At 49.5% G+C, this 19,894-nt stretch overlaps 6 protein-coding genes across 6 annotated transcripts; 5 read left to right on the forward strand and 1 right to left on the reverse strand.

The window, feature by feature from the left end:
* The first annotated feature begins 705 nt into the window (after nucleotides 1-705).
* F5B22DRAFT_508939 (fungal-specific transcription factor domain-containing protein) lies at nucleotides 706-3,424 on the forward strand. Its single transcript, XM_047972511.1, has 4 exons — nucleotides 706-1,067; nucleotides 1,130-2,802; nucleotides 2,854-3,205; nucleotides 3,265-3,424. Exons 1-4 carry the CDS (start codon nucleotides 927-929, stop codon nucleotides 3,325-3,327), a joined length of 2,229 nt encoding a protein of 742 aa, XP_047833910.1. The 5' UTR covers nucleotides 706-926; the 3' UTR covers nucleotides 3,328-3,424.
* Nucleotides 3,425-3,815: 391 nt separating this feature from the next.
* F5B22DRAFT_508917 (uncharacterized protein) lies at nucleotides 3,816-5,587 on the forward strand. Its single transcript, XM_047972510.1, has 6 exons — nucleotides 3,816-3,916; nucleotides 3,980-4,220; nucleotides 4,345-4,460; nucleotides 4,572-4,842; nucleotides 4,912-5,079; nucleotides 5,221-5,587. The coding sequence occupies exons 2-6, from the start codon at nucleotides 3,998-4,000 to the stop codon at nucleotides 5,460-5,462; spliced, it is 1,020 nt and encodes a 339-aa protein (XP_047833911.1). The 5' UTR covers nucleotides 3,816-3,916; nucleotides 3,980-3,997; the 3' UTR covers nucleotides 5,463-5,587.
* A 284-nt stretch (nucleotides 5,588-5,871) lies between these two features.
* Nucleotides 5,872-8,230, forward strand: F5B22DRAFT_509083 (tryptophan RNA-binding attenuator protein-like domain-containing protein). Its single transcript, XM_047972512.1, has 4 exons — nucleotides 5,872-6,013; nucleotides 6,197-6,352; nucleotides 6,561-7,747; nucleotides 7,867-8,230. Exons 2-4 carry the CDS (start codon nucleotides 6,304-6,306, stop codon nucleotides 7,909-7,911), a joined length of 1,281 nt encoding a protein of 426 aa, XP_047833912.1. The 5' UTR covers nucleotides 5,872-6,013; nucleotides 6,197-6,303; the 3' UTR covers nucleotides 7,912-8,230.
* Nucleotides 8,231-8,559: 329 nt separating this feature from the next.
* Nucleotides 8,560-9,426, reverse strand: F5B22DRAFT_509167 (uncharacterized protein). The gene is made up of 4 exons (XM_047972513.1): nucleotides 9,326-9,426; nucleotides 9,030-9,239; nucleotides 8,826-8,973; nucleotides 8,560-8,716 (listed from the first exon to the last, which is right to left on the reverse strand). Exons 1-4 carry the CDS (start codon nucleotides 9,328-9,330, stop codon nucleotides 8,708-8,710), a joined length of 372 nt encoding a protein of 123 aa, XP_047833913.1. The 5' UTR covers nucleotides 9,331-9,426; the 3' UTR covers nucleotides 8,560-8,707.
* A 3,081-nt stretch (nucleotides 9,427-12,507) lies between these two features.
* F5B22DRAFT_509200 (uncharacterized protein) lies at nucleotides 12,508-14,963 on the forward strand. The gene is made up of 6 exons (XM_047972514.1): nucleotides 12,508-12,880; nucleotides 13,124-13,329; nucleotides 13,418-13,475; nucleotides 13,534-13,753; nucleotides 13,844-13,962; nucleotides 14,023-14,963. Exons 1-6 carry the CDS (start codon nucleotides 12,768-12,770, stop codon nucleotides 14,792-14,794), a joined length of 1,488 nt encoding a protein of 495 aa, XP_047833914.1. The 5' UTR covers nucleotides 12,508-12,767; the 3' UTR covers nucleotides 14,795-14,963.
* Nucleotides 14,964-16,947: 1,984 nt separating this feature from the next.
* Nucleotides 16,948-19,403, forward strand: F5B22DRAFT_509271 (uncharacterized protein). Its single transcript, XM_047972515.1, has one exon. The coding sequence runs from the start codon at nucleotides 17,167-17,169 to the stop codon at nucleotides 19,297-19,299; it is 2,133 nt and encodes a 710-aa protein (XP_047833915.1). The 5' UTR covers nucleotides 16,948-17,166; the 3' UTR covers nucleotides 19,300-19,403.
* Nucleotides 19,404-19,894: the final 491 nt, after the last annotated feature.

A 19,894-nucleotide genomic window follows, 5' to 3' on the forward strand; every position in this document is an offset into this window, starting at 1 on the left:
ACCGATAGTACAGCAGGCTACCGGTACAGCGTGTATGACAGTGTACATACTTAGGTATGTATACCATACATCAGGTGTAGGTACCCTACAAAGTAGAGTATGGGGGTGCGACGTACCGGGGACTTGGGCGGCAGGTACTCGTTCGGTGTCCACGCCATGATGCATCCCATCGAATGACGGGGGTCCAAGATGCCTCACCCGGAGTTTGGTTCCTCTGCTTCCACCGCATTGGAATGGATCTGGCTAGATCTCGCCCAATCTCCTCCCTCGTCGTTCGCGGATTTATCCCACGGACACACGCCACTTGTTTCCGACGACCACCGAGTACCCTGACACCAGACATCAGATACCAGACACCCGACACCCCAGATCGCATTGGCAACCTTGGGAAGTCTGGCATTGCCTGGCGATAGCAGTCATCAGCAAGCACTCCAAGCACTTCAGATCTGGCATGGGCATTCAAGGTCAGCGCCCACAGCATCATACAGCAGGGAAGAGGTAAGTAAGTCAGCTACGCTGCTAGTTCCAGCTCGTTATTATTACCTACCTATTACATTGCTGCATTACTTGCCGCAGTACCGTACATTACACCGCATTACCAATTACACAAGCCCAGCAGCGTCCGCCACGGACGCGCTCCATCCCATCCGTCCATCCATCCATTTTCTCGGGCTCGTCTCGATTAGGCATTTTCTTAATTCCTTAAAATCATCAATTAGCCTCTATCTCCCTCTCTCAAACCAACCGGTCGCTTGCTGGGTGGAGATCCCAACTTGGCCCGGAATTCGCTGCCCTGGATAGTGGCATCACTGTTTGATTCATGTGTGGCTCATCACACAGCCAGCTCGCACCGCTCTCCTAATTCCATTGTACTGCATAGATACTCGACCTGCGTGCCACGCCATTAACCCCGAAGCTTCCGCACTATGGAGACTGGACCACCACCGCCGCCGCCGCCTAGCTACCAGACTACTGTATTTCGTGCCCAGCCGACTGAGGGTGCTCAGCGGAAGATTCAAAAGCGCAACCGGCCTCCAGTTAGCTGTCTCTTGTGCAGAACTCGCAAGGTGAGTATCATCTCGGTGCTTCAGTGCCCATGAGTTGCGTTGTAGCTTAAACGTTATGCCAGGTGAAATGCGACCGGCAGCAGCCTTGTGAGCGATGTGTTAAGAGCGGCGAGGCTAATTTCTGTGAATACGCCCCGCGTGCTGCTCGCAAGCCTCGAGGTTCTGAGCCGCGAACCCATGCCGAGGTTCGCTCTAAACCTGAAGCTGTCTCGCGACCAGTGCTCCAGACGCGCTTACAAAAGCTGGAGGAGATGGTCAATGGCCTAGTTACAAGTGCCGCATTTGCAGAGCAGTCACTGAACACACCGTCCAGCTCGGATCACAGGAACGAGGCTGACACTCGCTCCGATTTGAGCTCACCTCCAAGCTTAAGCGCGCCAAACTCTTCTGTGCATGTCGGTACACGGAGTGGTGAGGGTAACTATATCGGCAATACCCACTGGGCTTCAATTCTTGAAAGCATTCATGACATTCAGGGCATACTAGACTCAGAGCTTGATGTACCTCCCACTCCATCGCCCCCACCGTCAACTCACAATTGGACAGGGGATTGTCAGGATCTCATATTCGGCCGGGGCGAAATGTTAACTCACGAGCAGGCTGTTGCGCGGTTACCGCAGCAACACCAATGTGATCGTCTCGTTTTGCTCTACTTCAGGCATCGGTTCACCGCCGCACCATATATCCATACCAACAAATTCCAGAAAGAGTATGACAGCTTTTGGAGGGCGCCAACATCTGTCAGTCTACTATGGATCAGCTGCTTAGCCTCGATATTATGGATTGCTACCACAATTGCCGTAGAAAAGGGGGAGAGCGACACTCCTCGGCCCGAACAGCTGTCTGGACTGGCAGTTGACTGCCTCGTTTCAGGCGATTACTTATCCGCCAAACCTTATTCCATCGAGGCGCTGCTACTCCACGGTTATACTGAGATGAGAGAAAAACACATGGTTGATTCCAGCTTATGGGCTAAGTGGGGGCTGACTGCCCGACTTGCGCAGCGTATGGGATATCATCGTGATCCCAAATATCTCTCCAATGTGACTCCCTTTGAAGGTGAGATTCGGCGTAGGGCATGGTTCTTCATCGAAGTGTTCGATGTCTTGTTCTCATTTCAACAAGGGGTGCCACCCATCATTCGTGATGACGAATGTGACACCGAGGCTCCAGCAAACCTCTATGATGCTGATTTTGATGAGAATATGATGGTCTTGCCGCCATCACGACCAGCCTCCGAGCCAACATCGACCCTATATCTTAATATAAAGTCTAGACTTTGTCGCATACTCCGTCGTGTTCTCCGACAGACATTATCGATTCACCCTCCCACTTACGATGAAGTCCTCAAACTCAACGATGAGCTCCATCATTACCATAGCCAAATTCCATCGGCTCTGCAGATTAAGCCTATCCGCTCCTATAGCTTCACCGATCAGACCTCCGAGATTATGCATCGTTTGATGCTTGAAATGATGTTCCTGAAAAGCCTATGTTTCTTACATCGCCCATACCTGAATCGGGAAAAGGACAACCCGCAATGCGATCTATCTCGTAATATCTGTCGAGAAGCTGCATTAAGGATTCTGGATATTCATGCAGAATATGAGGAGGAGAGCAAGCCTGGTGGCCGAATGTATGATGACAAATACATGCTCTCTTCATTGACTGTGCATGACTTTCTGATTGCCTCCATGATTTTATGCTTGGATCTTACGGAAAATTTACCCAGCACGTAAGTATTTACCTCGAGCTTAAATTAGTCTCCTTGCTAATTCACCTCTAGTTCTGCCGAGAGATCGAGGAAACTAAAGGCTTTAGGCACGTCATATAAGATATGGTCTGAACGGAAAAATGCATCCAGAGAGGCAGCACATGCTACGAGGATCGTCGGAGCAATTCTGAGGAGGGTATCTATGCAAGATATGCAGCATTCAAAGCCTCCACCCCCTCCTCCGCAGCCCGATATCAGAGATGGCTCCCTCGCCATTCTATTGAATAACGATGTTCAAATGTCACCCCCGTTACCTGCGTCATACGACCAATCACAGCTTATTCCAGCCATGGGGTTTTCCTTGGACTTCATGGACTCTGCACCAATCGACAGCGTATTGAAAGATTCAACTTTGGCTGACTGGGTATGTCTCAAATTTCCTCTTTGCCTGAACCTAAGTTTAGTGAGCTAAACGTGTCTCAGACTCTCATAGATCATATTCTTCTTGATCGACCCCAGAGTACCTATCATCCCACGGCATTGTAGAAGTACGCATTCGCCTTTGTGACGATTAACGAGTCATGTATTCTCCATGCATGGTAAAACTAAAAAAAAAACAATGGCGATGGATTATTTCGTCATATTTGTAATGAATCTTAGCCTCAACGAAAGCTTTTTCTACGAGCTAGACAACCGTACGCATTTCAACAGATAGCATGACTAGCATATAATCCAAAATAATGGTCTACAAGCCATTTCATGGCCTGTTGTTTGAAAGCCATGTACGTTCCATAGGTATCTATTGCATCTTACGTGTACTTCGCCCGGGAATGGAGCTATTACATAGTTCACGACGAAATGTGATCATGAATTGGATTTGCGACGAGAAACGCCGTTTCCCTCTTAAATTTTGATCTCATCGTAAGTGAAGAAGATTAAGGCAATACTTTCGATTTTACACAGGAGCACACAACATTGTGACCAATGAGGGATAAGAAAGGATTCCTTAGAAATCTGACAACCTTATTTCCGCTCCACTCAACCAACCTTGCGACATCAGCCGAGGGGAGCAGACAATGCGATACCTATCATTCCCCAATTTTGAAAAAAAAACAAATATCTAATTATTTTTGAGGTGTGTAGGATATACAATGCTGCTGCACTCTTCGTCTAGGGCGCAAGGCTTACAGTGATGCAGCCCTCACAATACCAAACAATGGCGACTATCCCGGTGGTAGACCTAAGTTCGTGGTCCGATGGCGAGCCCGCGAACCGGAAACGCATCGCTTCGGAGCTCACTGAGGCCTGTCGACGCGTTGGCTTCGTCTATGTGAGGAATCACGGTGTCCCGGATGATATCCTCCGGGAAGCATTTACGTGGGCTGGGAAGTTGTTTGATCTGCCGCTCGAGAAGAAGATGCTTGCGCCTCATCCGCCTGGTAAGGACAGTAGTGCTTTTGATGTCATGAAGACTGCAGAATGATTTTATTTTATTTGATTGTAATTGATTAATTGATCGTTGATTTGAGTACTTGGCTGAGTAGAGGGGTTTGCTGAATACAGGAATGAGCGTTCATCGAGGATATTCGTGGCCTGGGCTTGAGAAGGTATCGCAGATTATTTACGCCGACGGCGAGGAGGAGAAGCAGGTTGGGAGTCGGAGGGTTCCCGATGTTAAGGTTTGCTTGTCCACTCCTTTTCCCTTGCCATGCTGTTATAACTACCTGCATTTCGCTTCGTTTCATATGGCTAGAGCTTATACGTACTTGCTTACTTTCGCGCGAGAACAGGAAAGTTACGAGATTGGCAGTGAAGTCTTCGCCCAGCAACCTAATGTCTGGATACCCGAGGACGTGCTCCCGGGCTTCCGCGAGTTCACGACGGCGTTCTATTCGCGGTGCTTCGAGGTTGCGAAGGAGCTTCTGCGGGCGCTGGCGCTGGGTCTCGGACTCGACGACGAGGAGTTCTTTGTGCGATTTCATAGCGGCTTGAATAATCAGCTGCGATTGCTTCACTACCCGCCTGTTGAAGTCGAGAAATTGGCTAAAGGCGAGGTGGAGAGTGAGTTTGTGTTGTGTTCATATACATCTATCATGATGCTGTAGAGTGATTCTAATTAGTTTTCTTTAGGAATGCCTGCGCACTCTGACTGGGGCACTATCACAATGCTCTTTCAGGACAACGGCGGAGGCCTACAGGTCGAAGACCCGAATCAACACGGTCACTTCGTCGATGCTACGCCGATGGATGGTGCGCTCATATTGAACGTGGGCGATTTATTGATGAGGTGGAGTAACGGTTCGTAAATTTCTATTCTGCCTACTTCTTCGTGTCATTCAAGACTCACCCCCATCCCGTCCCCTACTTCTCACCACTTAAATCTCAAGACTGTGTTCCTAAATCTTATTATCTAGGCACGTATACTGATATCTAGCCTAGACTACTTGAAATCAACACTCCATCGCGTCACACTCCCACCTCTATCAAAGGAAAACGGGGTCTCAGGGAAGTCCCTAATGACTCAATCGCGGTACTCGATCCCCTATTTCGTTGCGCCTGATCCCACGGCTATTGTCGAGTGTCTTGCTGTGTGCGCAAATGAGGCGGATAACTCGCTGCGGTACCCGCCCATTACTCAGGAGGAGTATGCGAAGATGCGGGCGAGGGGACAGTACCTTTAGATCCGTAGATTTACGTGATGCACCGTCTATTGATTTGTTTGCTTTCAGCACGCAACTTACTTGCGATAATACTATCGGTAGTGAAAGAACGAGGCTTCTCCTCAAAGGGTTGTACTATACCTTGGCTAGCTTACTCCAGCTGATCAGCTCAGATCCCTAGTCTTTAGCGAGGCTCTAAGCGCCTAGCAGGCAATCTTCAATAGCCTGTAGAGAGTGAGTCAACGATTGGCGTTGACTGTAGCGCCCAGCAATGTACCTTACGACGGCGCGGGTGGGGTTGGCGGCTCGACTTCCAATGAGCCGACGAGAAATGCAGTGCATTCTCCCCTCATGCTCCCCTCACTGGGGGACCTCCCTTGTTAGCTCGGAGCAAGTTGAAGGAAGCTCACTGTCAATTTTCCGCAATGCGCCGCAATCCAGGTTGCGTTCTATTCATCCAACCATCATTCATCGGTCAATCGCATGGTATTATTGTTCGTGAGGCTATTCGCAAGACACTAGTCAAACTCACTTGTGTAAAGACCAAGGTTGCTCCCTATAACTGTCAAACGGTAAGTGCGGGGCTCGAAGTCTTTAGCATGATTCCCGCCTTCCTCCTTACCTACATACACCTAAGTATGGTCCATGGCGACAGCTTGCCGTCCGTTGTCTAGACCGTCCGCTTTGCCCGACTAGCCCGACCACCAAATTCTCTTCGTCGCCCTCAGCCGACTGAACTAACAAGATGTTTCTAGCTGTCAATTCTCCCTTTGGCCATCTCTCGAGCGTGAAGGCGCGAGCAGGCTTTGGTTAAGACAGTTCAGGTCTATCATCGTTGGATACGGCGGTGAACGAAGCATCAATGTCGGGCCAATACTATCCTCCGCCCCCTGGCGCGGCTGGCTCTTCAGGTATGTTGAATTTACCTCTCACCTTTGCGTTACGCCGAAGTACTTTCTCGATGACGAGCGGAGAGAGGATCATGGCTCTAAGGCCGTCTTATACCTTGTCTTTTCAACGGGTTGAGATGATACTTCTGTTCAGCCTTTGACAGCATCCTCTAACATAATATGCGCTCGGGGATCATTCATTGCTGACAAGGCACACAAACATAAACAGGCCAACAAAAAAGCTACCCTCCACCTCCGACGTCCCCTCCCGCAAATCAGACCAAGTTTTATCCTCCGCCGCCTGGTACACCGAGCTACCCGCCTCCAGGAGCAGCCCAGGCGCCCAGTTACCCTTCACCACCGCATCAGAACTATCCTCCTCCTCAGCAGAGCTATCCTGCGCCACCACAACAGAGTGTATCGCCGCCGCCGAAGACGGGGACACCGACCTCCTATCCTCCTCCTCCAACTCAGCAAACCTTTCAGTCATCTCCACCACCACAGCAGCAGCAGCACATGAATCTCGCCATCAGAAACAATGGCGCCATGACACCACCCAGCAGCGTGCCAGCCTACTCTGACGCGGCCCCGAATGCGCCTCAGGGCTATCCGGAAGAGAAAGCCCAATTGCAACAGTTACAGTTACAGCAGCAGCAGCAGCAGCAGCAACAACAACAACAATCACCACCACAACAACCCTCAGGAGGACCAGTACCCGCGCCCAACATGTCGGCAGGAGCACCTACACCGGGGACCTTCGTAGGCGCGAGCGCTACCGTAGATGATGTGGGCACGTTCAATGGCGGCTCCTTTCGGATCAGCCACCGAGATTGTAACACGATTGTGACGATTCAACTGGCGATGGGGTGTCCCCTGACAGCGAAGCCGGGGGTTCTCATTGCCATGAGTCCAACAATCACACTCAAGGGTGAGTACAAGTTCAGCATGAAGAAGCTCATGGCTGCGGGTACCGACCTAGGTCAATCAACATTTATTGGCCCAGGTGAGTTACTGATGGCTCCGAGTATGTTGGGCGACATCACGACAATTCGCCTTAACGGGGAGGAGTCGTGGAGCGTGGGCAAGGACGCCTATGTAGCGAATACACAGGGCGTCAATCGCGACTACAAGCGTCAAGGGTTGGGTAAAGCTATGTTCTCTGGCGAAGGCCTCTGGGTCCACAAGATTTCTGGTGTTGGCTTGTTGTGGATATCAAGCTTCGGCGCAATTATCCGCAAGGACCTCGCCGACGGTGAGAAGTATATCGTCGATAACGGTCACCTCGTCGCATGGAACGTGAAGTACGTTATGGAGCGCGTCACTAGTGGTGGCATCATCGCCGGCTTTGCCAGCGGTGAGGGCCTCGTGTGTAAATTCACGGGCCCCGGTACGGTCTTCCTCCAAACCCGAAACCCGGTAAGTTTGCCCTCCCCCTCTTTATCCTTGCACCACCCCCTCTACATTATTGTTTCTGCACATTGTAAAAGTCCCCGACGCCAAGTGTCTTGTCTAACGAGTCGTGTTTGTTCTACCAGCGTGCCTTTGGAATGTATATGTCAGGTAATTCGGCAGCTCCTTGAAAAAAGGCTATGATATTGTTGCTTCGAACATGAAGAAATCGGGAAGTTATCGTGCTGCTGCCTGGGGAAAGAGGAGATATCATTCCAGCTCGGGGTTGTGATCAGTCAGTGAATCGGTCCCTTAGTCATTTAGTCAAGCCGGGCAAGTCAGCCAGTCGGCCAGTCTATTCATTAGTTTGTCCGCCCGCCCGTCTGATGTGCTGCGAACGACTGTCGGGTAAAGGCGAGTGTAGTGTAAGCAGGAGTGGGCCGTGTTATTTTTGCGGGTTAGCGGCGGGAACGGTACATTTCCTTTTACCTAATCAAGATATCTTCATTGCTTCGCTGTTGCTTATCTTGTCTTGACTTTTTGGCTTCGCTTCAATATCCGCCTCCCCATCCGCACTTGCATGAAAGGTCCGGCATCCTTCCGAGATGTTGGACTGTAGTGTAAATAAGTAAGTACTGTCCCACCTCCTCCTGACATTCATACTAAGTATGCAAGATTGCCTGGCTTCCATGAGCCCACTTCTTACTGTAAGTAGGACCTACTGAGTAACAAGTACGTGCTGAGTTTAGTGTAGCGCACGCCATATCTTACTTACTTTGCCTATTCCATGCTAGCACTCGGACATGTGGACTAAGTAGTTTACCGATATAGACATGGGAAGGATGAGAGCTGAAGCGAGTCTTTTTTGGAGATGGGATGGTTTTCGTTTTTTGTTCCATTGAAGATGTCACGTGTGTGCGAATTGCCTACCTAGGTACCTACCTACTGTACCTACGGTACGGGACCGAACGATTTCCCTTGCGTATACTAGGGATACTATGTTCGTTAATAACATGGGTCTCATTACACTTTCTTAAGTAAGTAGATCCATGACAGATTATGTAACGTATCCGTGTTCATTATCCCCAGGAGAGCTCTTACTTACACTAATCTCGGGGATGGCGAGACGATGTGAGTAGCTAAGGATGTTCCTTGATCCCATTTTCGTTGCCTTGTTTGTCGATTCATAGCCGCAGTTGAGTACACAAATAAGTACACAGGTGGTGTAGCTCAAATCCTGGAGGATGTTGCTGCTGTGGCTGGTTAATTCCTTAGACGAGGAATCATTCCATCGACTTTCTCTACCTACTTAATGTATCTTAGGAGCAGGTTCGAAGAGGGACAGCAGGGTTGGCCTCTTCTGACTATGGATGTCTGTACATATGTAAGTGTGTTAGTGTAGGGCAGTATGCAATTACTCGCCGTGACGATGAACAATAACATCAACAACACCAACACCAACAAAGTGCTTGTACAGTACTCTTGTGCACCACATGTGATGTAGAGTATGTAGTGACTGCTATGAGTTGTCAATGGTAAGTTCCATGGTTCTTCAAGGTTTGTCTCGTTTATTCTCCGGTCCTATCTAGCCTCGCGTAAACTTACCCCATGTCGTGGAGAGATCTCTACTAAGCATACACGTGTATTTGTGCTGGAAACGCGGTACACCTATCTTGCAGCATACGTGCTCTGCTGGGTTACGTGATATGGTTTCTGTGCTGGACAGGGTAACGGGTAGGGCAAGCCAATTCCCTGTTGGTCGAAACTAACAATCTGTATGAAGCTTGATAAGCGACATTGTAATTAAGTACCGTAGGTTAGGTAGTGTAGAGGACTCCAGGTCGTGGGGGCCGATGGGAGAGGATGTCTGCAGGGAGATACGTGTGTACATATGTGTGTACACCTGTGGTAGCGTGCATATATGTGCGGTGGTGTCGAGATCGTGAAGAGTAGGGCAACCATAGGCAGCCATATCGGGTTTCATGTTACATCCATCCATTCACTCTTCCCCCTTCTCCTCTTGTTGCTCAGAAACCAAAGCGGGCGCTTAGAGCACTAGGCAGCGTGGATGATTCGAGAGACCAGGTGACGTCCCTCGTCATGTAGTGTGCCGAATGTGATATTCCCAATCGGTAAACGACCTCGTCCAAGCCTGCTCATCACGAAATCCGGATTGACTCGTCGGATCCGGTAATGTTGTACTGTCTGGAATCATCGTCTTCCCCGCAGATGGTCGCCTGCGCTACCTACTAAGTAGGGTAATGTCGTGGGTACAGTGAGATACACTAGGCAGTGTTCCCGTATGCAGACCAGGGCGCGAGCTACGATCATGGATTACGGGAGTCAGACGCCACGCGGAGTTATACATACCTGTACACTACCGAGGGTACATGCTGCGGCCGCTCCCTCGCTTCCTCTTCCTTGCCTATACTACATGACTGCGTAGAGGTGATATGAAGCTAAGCATTGAGGCAGTCGTTAGATGCGGCAAAGAGGACGGATGGAGTGTACGGTAGGTGAGAGCTGAGTCCTTTCGGTTCTGTGTATTTTTCCACGCTGTGTGCTGGTAGACTTGAACAGTAAGCAGTCAATGAGAGACTGGCACCACCGCCACGACGCCATCACTAGGTATTCACGATAATGGCAATGAGACGACAGCGCCGTAGGTAGTATGATTGATGGTGTTGTCTATTTCTCGGTTAGTCCGTCGTTAGGGAGGAGTGGTTTCCTGCCTTCTGAATAGACCCTACCTAGCTTTTCTTTTTCTTCTCCTTTTCTCACAATCCTTTGATGCAATGTGTGGTTTTTTTTTCGGGAAGTTCTTTCTCCGTCTCTGGAGTTGCTGTCGCCGTGATCGCTGCTACCTAAGCACGGTATCTTCATAATGGTCTCATGAACTGACCTTATCTACCTATCTACCCCGCTCTGCAGGCGTCATATATCGAGTGACCGGATGAATTGATGTACTGCATGCCAAGTTGGCGATGGAAGGGATGGTGAACATGTACGCGTACCTACTGTATTATTGATTCATCTACCTACTCCTTATTCTCCTGTGCTGGATGTCGTTTTCCCGTCTGGCATGATTATAGACTAATGCATACCTACTGAATATACACTGTAAGTATGTAGATTGTGCTAGGCTCGGTCGAATGTTGTATCGAGTGCGGAGATTGCACATGTGTTCACGCATGCTTGCGTTCGCTATTCACGAACCCAACGGAGTAATATAGGTAGGGCAATGCCAACACAGTTGTATCGTGGTTCGAGAACAGAATACTTCCATGTAATATAAGGCAAAGCGGGAGAGGTGGTGTGGTGAATACAGAGGCGGGAGGTAGTGGAGGCAATGTGACTCCGGTGCCTAGCCAGCCGATTCCACTGCAGGACCACATGTAAATCAGGTTTGGAGCTTGCCACTCGCCGTCATCCCTTGTCGTACGTGGTATGGATCCCACCTAGCGTTCAATCTAAGAAGTATGCTTAAAAAATAGATAATCAAAATATGCTTAAAATAGCATGGAATATTCTATGCAGGGTTAGCGGTCCTCTTGGTGGCTCACTCAAGCCACTTGGTCGCTGATTTACTAAGGTATTTGGCATGACGCACAAAGTAGGTAGTGTGCTCGGGAATTCGCACTGAATCATCAGCGGCTGAACCTTTCAATAGTTATAACAGGTAGGCTGTGCTTACTTAAGAACTGTTCATACTTTCACTGCATTGTTGGTGTTATGTAAGGTCGTGGGAAACCCTATTGTATGATTCGATGTGGTACGATGGTGTGGAACTTGCCGAAACGCGTTTTCCCGTCTTCATGCTTTGGCAACCCAGCGCTCTGGCAATGAATGTAGCATTAGTGCCCATATTGTAAAAGGCAGGGTGGAGCATAACCAAATTGCTCACTGTGCAGAACTGTATAAGTATGTAGGCATTGAACACTACACACACGACCTGCCTAGTGTAGTAGTAATTGTCATCATTATGCTGGGCGGGCCGGAGAGGTAGTGTAGACCAGGTGTCATTGAGGTCAGCAACGGGTTTTGCCTTTGTTACCCTGTCGCATCCGCTAAGATCCTATTCGCTAGATCAATCAAGCTTAAATTTTCGCGTGGTTCATTGCTAGCTGGATGCGATCACTTCCTCAGCGTCGCATCCAGCGGCCTGGACGAATAGCAACGAGGAACTGGTCAGACTGGTCTATCTGGGCGTGGTCAATCGGCTGGGGTTGCCCAACGATAGAGACTATTAGGTTGTTCGGTGTGCCGAAAGGGAATGAGAAGGGTTGCAGCTCGATTACAGTAGGTATGTAAGCATTGGTGATCATTCTTGCGGTACACATGCACCTCAGTCAAAGACAGCGGTCCGCTGCCTATTACTATGTATTGATGGACCAAGCGAAACGGCGATGATGTTGGGTCCTTAACTTACTTAATACGGATTTGACTAGGGCGCTAGTATGTCTGTATAAGAGTTTACCGTGCCCAACAGATGGATATCGTAAACTAAGTAAGAAAGCATTATGTTAGCGACGCCAAGGCAATAGCAGAGACATTTAGTACAGATGGAGAGGGTCGGACAAATATAAGAGTTAGGGAGCGCCCGCACCACCAGAGCTAGGTAGGCATTACTTAGACGAAATGTGCGTGTTCTGTAATCCCTGCTCCCTAAACCCCTTGACCTTCGCCTCACCTTATTCCATCCGCGCCCATTTGAAGATCACTCAGCTATGACAGGACGAGGCAGGCCGTTTATTATTGGTGTCGTGGAATAAGCTTTCACTCGTATCCTGGTCACGACCCTTCCCTCAAGCCCATTCCTTGGCTGTCGGCACTCTCCCGCACCCTACCTGCTTACCTACCCAGACACGTTTAATTGTACTACGTTGCAGTTCTAGGCTCGCTAGGGCCTGACTCCTGCATCGTTTACTAATAAAGAGGACCGCACTCGCCAATCGACTCGCAGGCTGGGTTGTCATGATTCTGAAAGAGGTGGATTCTGAATTGATCGATTGCCGTCCCTCATCATCCTTCGTCATACACAAGCACCATGCCCGCACCAAAACCCGAGCTGCGCGTGCGTCGCTATCACAGTAGGTCGCGAAATGGATGTACGACCTGTAAGATGAAGCATATCCGCTGTGACGAGAGGAAACCGTTATGGTAGGCAGAGTCTACTTCCATTCCCCTCACCATTCCGCGATTTGGAGAATCATCTTGGGGTTCGTAATACGCCACTCGAGGTGCCGTCGAATGTAGGGCTGCAGATCTTTCATTTGTAGTCAACTCGGCGGGGCTTTTCTTCTCGATCTTCGACTCCTACTCCAAAGCGAAGAAATTAAACAGATAGAAAAGGCCCAATGGACAGATGGTTGATAGATTAAAGTAAAACTGACCTTCTTGTAGCACGAATTGCCTCGTTAAAGGCGGCGAATGCGGATATACGGATACTAAAGCCAAACCAAAACCATGCGCTCCTTGCACCGCTGGCCAAAGTGAGGATGCACAATGGCATGCAGGGACGAGTAGCTTGAAGACCACGGTACCAAACCATATGTTCGTGGGTTACCCGGTAGAGATGGGAGATGAATCGCGGTTCTTATTCGATATATGTAAGTCATGCAACCCTACGTTGAGCTAAAGTTGCTTCAACAGTATTACCTATGGCGTGAAGAGGCGAACTCACCTGTATGTGTCCAGTCACGCGATATAGGAGTGTAGTCTCGAGAGACACTCTGTTGCAACCCGAGTCGTTCATGTAAGTCGGGTTTCACTGTCGATAGCGCGGAATAGAAGGCTGATTGCCATTACGATAGTATCCGCCGAGCGTTATCGAGTCCTGCGTGCCTGCACGTTGCTTTGTTGATGACAGCAATAAAGTACACATGGGACACGGGTTCCATGGATCGAATCAAGAAGTCATTTCTTCACCACAAACTGGAGGCCATTAAGTTTGTCAACGAACAACTGCAGGACCCCGGCATGGCTGCAACAGACTGCACTATAGCGAGCATAGCGGCATTAGCCTTAGCAGAGGTAGGCATCGAATTTACGATCCAGCAGAGACGTAACCTGTCATCGTCACGAACTCGATCAGCAGTAGTTGGCTAACGAGCGTATGCACAGAGCGCACTAGGATGTCGGGACACCGCAAAAGCCCACATGACTGGGCTCTCGCAGATTTTAGAGATGCGAGACGACGAAATGGTGACTGATGGAAACATATTCCAGAGTCTAGTAATATTGTAAGCTTCATCCATTTTCTCTGCTTGTTGGGTTCTCGGCTAACGGTGTGGACACAATAGAACGTCAAGGGGCACAGGGAGACTGACACTGCGTGAGCTCACGGACGCTACACAAGGTATCGAGAACCCGGAATCCCTTGGCATGTGCACTTTTAGAGTCATCCCCGATAGGTTTCGGCGAATGGTTGATCAAGAGGTGGATTTCAGTGATATGACGGTCAATGAGGCGCTGGAGGAGGCAACGGAGGGGTCGGGAGTCCTGGAAATCAAACCGACAACATTGTCGACAAACGCCATCAGCCGCGCGCGATTGATGAGCTGCTATCTATGCGTTTTCGCCATGCTTGGAACGGATGTTGTCGACCCTTTTATGCTCAACTGGCTTGTGGAGTGGATGCTGTCGGATCTTACACGCGAGGAGGAGGCCATGCGACAAGGCAAATTTCCTAGACAGGTTTGGTTCTGGGGGATCCTCATGGTGACATGCGCAGTAGCCACCGCCCGACCAAGCACGCCTCTAGAGGTCCATCAGATCGAAGAGTGGAGGGAGGTGTGTCACGAGAAGATCAGGCTTGTCAGCCACGCACTGAATTTGAAGACCTGGGAGCAGACCAAGGATATTTTCGTCGCATGGGTATGGAGAGACAACTACGACGAGGAGCAGCAGGTTAGGGAGATGTGGGAGGAGGCAGTGTATGGCAAAAGGATTGCCGTCACACGGACAGCTTCACCGAGTTGCTACGATCGACACGACTTCATGTCGGCCAAGGAACGAGCGAAATCGATCGTTAGAGCACAGATTGCTCATATGCGGCGGCTGATGCTGTTATAATGGCGAGATCTGATGAGAAGAGACAGACGCTTTGTATATACGGTCTGGAGGAGAGTTGTGGAAGGAAATATTGTATCTTTATGGAAAGCATGGGCGTCGGTTTGTACATAGGCTTACTTGTTGGGCTATTTTCTTTTTGTGTTCTTTTTTGCTTTTCTTTTTTCCATCTATCTTTTTCTAAGCGTATTTTGTATGGTAATCATCATGGTGTCTTCTTCAGCATAAGGGAAGAGGAGAATTTAGGGGAGAGAAAGAGTAAGGCACCAGTTGAGTCGGTGTTTTGAGGCTCGAAAGAGATGAGAGATGCACTCAATCTTCTAGTCTAGTTAGAGATACCTTAGGCTAGGTAGTTCGTTGAGCCCAATTGATACCCCGAATCGAGGAGCAAACTCGATCTTTTCCTACATGCCAACAACGCTCCTTCTTTCCTCCACACGCTCCCGCCCTCCCACAGATAGCCGCAACTGACAGACTCATACGCCAATACCACCAGCCAGCCGATGTCAGGTATTTGACATTTTGCCCTGGCCAGTAGGCATGTCCAAGTTATGCATTAAGTGTGTAGGTAGATGTAGGTGCATACGCAGGTGCATACATAGGTCCTTCTGGTTGTCAAATGCTTTGAGCATGCCAATATCCAAGCTTTACAATCATGTACTTTGGTACCCTCCCCCGGAGGTATGATCACATGCTCGCCTTTGAAGCAAACAACCCCGTGTGGACTTTTGCAGGTGGAGTACTACCCTCGAGCCTCATTGTTGCTTGATAGATACATTGTGTACCAGAGTAAATGTCTCTACTACTGTATTTAGGTACATGGATACCTGCCACTTTTTGTCAACCAACTCGGCTAGTCAAGGTATAAGCTGAGGTCTGTGCCTGTAGCAGAAGTGCTGATGATTGGTGTGCCATTGTGGTTTGTGTTTGGACTACCTCGTCACTGGATGTAATACTGTGTCTAGGCGTGGGAGGAATCACCATTCATGGATCAAGATTCGCCAGAGGAAGACCAGTCTGTGGGAACGAACCTCCGTGTTGGTATAGTCATCCGTGGAGCATCTTGTAGGTTATTGTCACACCGGTGTCGCATCGTTCAAGGGAAGAGCCGCACAATGATGAAACAAATCATATCTTCAATTGTTCACATGTCGTCGACCTACGTCTTGTACACATCCTGCAGGGCGGTGTTTCAATGGTTGCGGTACTTGAAGCTGTGGCCGGTGCGCAAACACATACAACAGAGGCATAGAAGCCCTCTTCACTTTCAATCGTCCTTGCTTAAAAATCAATATCAAAAACGACCCGACCCTTCTCTGTCTACAGACCAACTTCAGCAACTTCATCTCTGCTAGCCCCAAGATTCACCTCCGTATCTTTTTACACCTTTCTCCTTTCTCCTTCTCCTTTCTTCTTCCAGTGCCCATGAGTGAATCGCAGGGGGCGGCTTACCAGAATATTTCCAATTCTTCAGGTGTAAGTTCCATCAGAGACGACGCTCTTTCTTGGTAGCATGTACCATAGGCGCAGCTTCCAAAACTCGCAACGTCCATATCCACGGGCAGCACCAATCCTTCCTTGGAAAATTTCACGCCTTCCGTTCTTGCCACAGTTCTGCGCATGCCTTATTCCCCTGTCCACATATCTCCAAGCTGCCGGCATCTACCGCATCACCTCAACTCCGCTACTATTCCTGTTCTCCATTATCCCTCCATCGTTGGATCTACTCGATTCTGCTCCTCGGCAAAATCGAGACTTTTGGATCAAGCTCTTTTGGTTGTGCTTGGTATTGTCCTCAGCCGAGCAGACTTACAATATCTTTCCCAATTTCTTCACCTCGTCTTGAAACAATAAAGATCGGTCCGCTTCAAAGCAGCCCATTGCCCCCTTCTAAACCATCACCCTTAAGCTTGCTCTTGAGCTGGGCTCACATCCTTGATTTCTCTCTGTTCTAGGCCGCTCGAGAGATTCTTAGCCAACTACCCCTAGAGCAACCCGAGCTCGCAACATTGGCAACGCCGGCCGCGAATTTTGGAAGAGAGCAGGCCTACCTGATATAGCGCTATGTATGTTACGTTCCGTCCCCTTGAACGAGAAGTGTGCAGAGTCACCAGATGTCGAAGTGGTCATGTACTGATATGGAAAACAGATTCAATATTTGCCAATCGAACCAGCACCGTGTCTTGCGGGCCAAGCTCCACTGTCCATCTTGTACTGCTCACGTTTCCTTTTCTTTTGTGGTTTCGTCGAAAGAATCTGCATGGTGAAGGGGGTACCATGAGTCGTTGAAGTTCACGTACTAAGATTACTTCTTTTCAAGGCCGAAACAACAACTCCCATCAAAGCTGGCGAGAAATTAAGCACAGGAACTAGCCATGCTTACGACCAACAAGAAAAATTTGCGGGCTAGGGCTAGGACCACCGTCAAAGGGCTCACTATCGATCCTCGATTTGCTCAAGACTTCTTCAAGCCTAGCACGGCGACTGTCATTCTTGAGGATAGCCCTCAAAATGACCAACCCCTGCTGGGTGGTCGCAATGATAAGCATGATTCTCAGAGGAAGGTTGGCCTGAAGGGCCTTACTGTTGATACAAAACTAGCTCGGGAGACTTGTAATGCTGAGAACAGTGGCATCCCTGCCAATGTAAGACTGGCTCGAAAAGTTAGCTACGTCGAGTCACCGAGATTATCAGAGGCAATGCTGAACAATAATTGGCGAAAGCACCGGCATCCTTTAGAGGTGAGTTCTCCGGAACAGCTCTGGTCAGCACCTCCGGAGCAGTCAAAATTTATTGGTGCAGTAAAAGCAAAACCTTGCCGCGATGATGAACATCAAGCCATCGACTATGCTCACAGTCTTGAGCGGACAGCATATCGATCTAGAAGGCCTGAAGAAGTCAAGCCCCACCTCATCCCATTCACGAAGCCTGAGAGTGTCAGCGCCGATCTCTGTCTCTCGGCGCCCGCTACCAAGACGGAGTTTTCCACCGCTGAGACAGGAACCGACAAGTGCTCTGCAAAGTTCGATCCCGGAATTGTTCAGCCTTCTATCAAGACTCTTGTCCGACTCAATGAGATGGCACCTACTAAGCGTGCAGGTTACGAGAATATTCTCAGCTGGGATGAACAAAATGCCTGCAACACTCGCAGACGTCTCAATGACTCCAGCTCTATCACAATAGTCTCCCTAGCGGATTCGCCCGAAAGCTGGGAAACTATCGACTTCCCTTACGCCGAGATTCGGGCTGTCAAAGGTGACATGAGATTCGAACGGGAATTGAGTAACGTTGAAGAGACGATTCGCAACCAGCTGTCGGCGCTCGTGGAACCCCACTCGGCGGGCTTGCCTCCGGAGTACCTCAGGAAAGAGTATGATGAAATACGGGAAGAAAGACGCAAGGCAATTTCTTTCGCTCAATCGACGCTAGAAGCACGTAGTCGTCGAGGTCGTGTAGTTAGTGACAGCATAGCACCAAGCGCCGAGACCCCCAGCGACACTCACTTCAATAATCTTCTTGGGAAACTCAATAAGCTGTGTGCCCCACGCCTCCGCGCATTTACTGTCAACGACAAAGACAATTCGAATGGTCGTGACCGCTCTAAATCACCTGAGAAGGGCATGAAAGTTGACCCTCAGAGTCCCTCGGGAGACTCGGGTATAGGTGGTCTATTTCCCAAAGGCCGACAGAGGTCTTCAACGCTGAACCCCAAAGCCATCGAGTTTCATTGTACCGGCCAAGAGCAGCAGTGTACCGTCAGCATTGAGCCCAAGCAGGCCGTTTCAAGCCCTGCAGTAACCATGAATCTTGTTCAGGCTTCCGACCAGCCGTCAGAATCTATGGACCCTCTTCGTGTGCTGGAAACGCGTGTAGCAGAATTAGAGGCACAAATAGCACGTCAGGGATCTAGTCAGGATCAGTTTGCACGGCAGAGATGGGGCAAAGGATACAGGACAAACCAAGCGTCTTATAAAGTTACTGGCCCTGCGGCACATGGCGGAGGTATTCTCCATCCTGGGGTGAATAGAAATCTCCCAGGCCCGGCAGATTACCAAACCGCCTTTCTCACTCCACCTGGTCCCTCGATACCGAACTTTGCAATTGGGGCAGGAGGAGTTGGTGCAAACCCTATACCAGCTACTGGGTATTGCACATTGCCTCATAATGCCCAGGGTTTCATCCCTAACGGAATGCCAAATGGCTTCCTCAATCAGATCAATCCTCCACGACCATCAATTCCATTTGGCGGCAACGGAGTCATGATGCCGAACCCACCAGCGACCGGCACACCTCTTTGGGTCAAGAATATGTTTGGGCCCAAACCAGTGTCAAAGCCGGACCGTCCATTCCGCCCTGGGGATGGAGTACAGGCGGTACGACAGCAAGAATACGAGGAGTACCTCGAGCATCTTCGAGCGACAGATCCAACCTATGCATTGAGTTGCAAACAGCGACAGGCTCGCCGCGCCGATCGTCAGCGCTCAGGAGCGCAAAAGGTCCTTTGTTAAATTGGCGCCCAGATGACAGGCGATAAAGGAAAAGAGCGAAGAAGCCAGAAGCTCGAGGCTTGGCTGAAATGTAAGGGGAAACGATATGAGAACGGGGCCATATCGACGACTCGGCCTTCCCACTTTATTTCCATAGCGATTAAAGCGACAGCAGTTTTCCCTTTGCCAGCATAAATATCGTATCACCAAGGCATTGTGGCAATGCGGATTCAGACCTCTCCCCGACATATTTGCTGAATCTGGCAGGTTTCGACAACGCACTTGTATCTATATATTGATTCGTTCTTACATTCGTTAGAGCCTTTGAGGGCGAAAAGGGATAGTAGTCGGCCAGACCGTCTTGATTCTTGTTTTCCCATTCCTTGCACTGGACACATGCGGAATGATACCTAAGCTTAGGTACTGAATAGGTAGACGTTAGACTAGGAAATGGAAAGAATAAGGGCGTCGGTTTAGGCTGAGGGCCAAAAATAGGTCATTACTGTAGCACAGATGATGGCACTGGTTGCAAATGAGAGAGTGTGTTTTGAGGGGAATGGCCCTAGAGAATTGAATCAACTAGCTATTAGAATTGCTCATTACCTAAGATGGTATT

The sequence above is a fragment of the Xylaria bambusicola genome, assembly GCF_022495145.1.
Source record: "Xylaria bambusicola strain CBS 139988 unplaced genomic scaffold F5B22scaffold_7, whole genome shotgun sequence".
NCBI lineage: Eukaryota > Fungi > Ascomycota > Sordariomycetes > Xylariales > Xylariaceae > Xylaria > Xylaria bambusicola.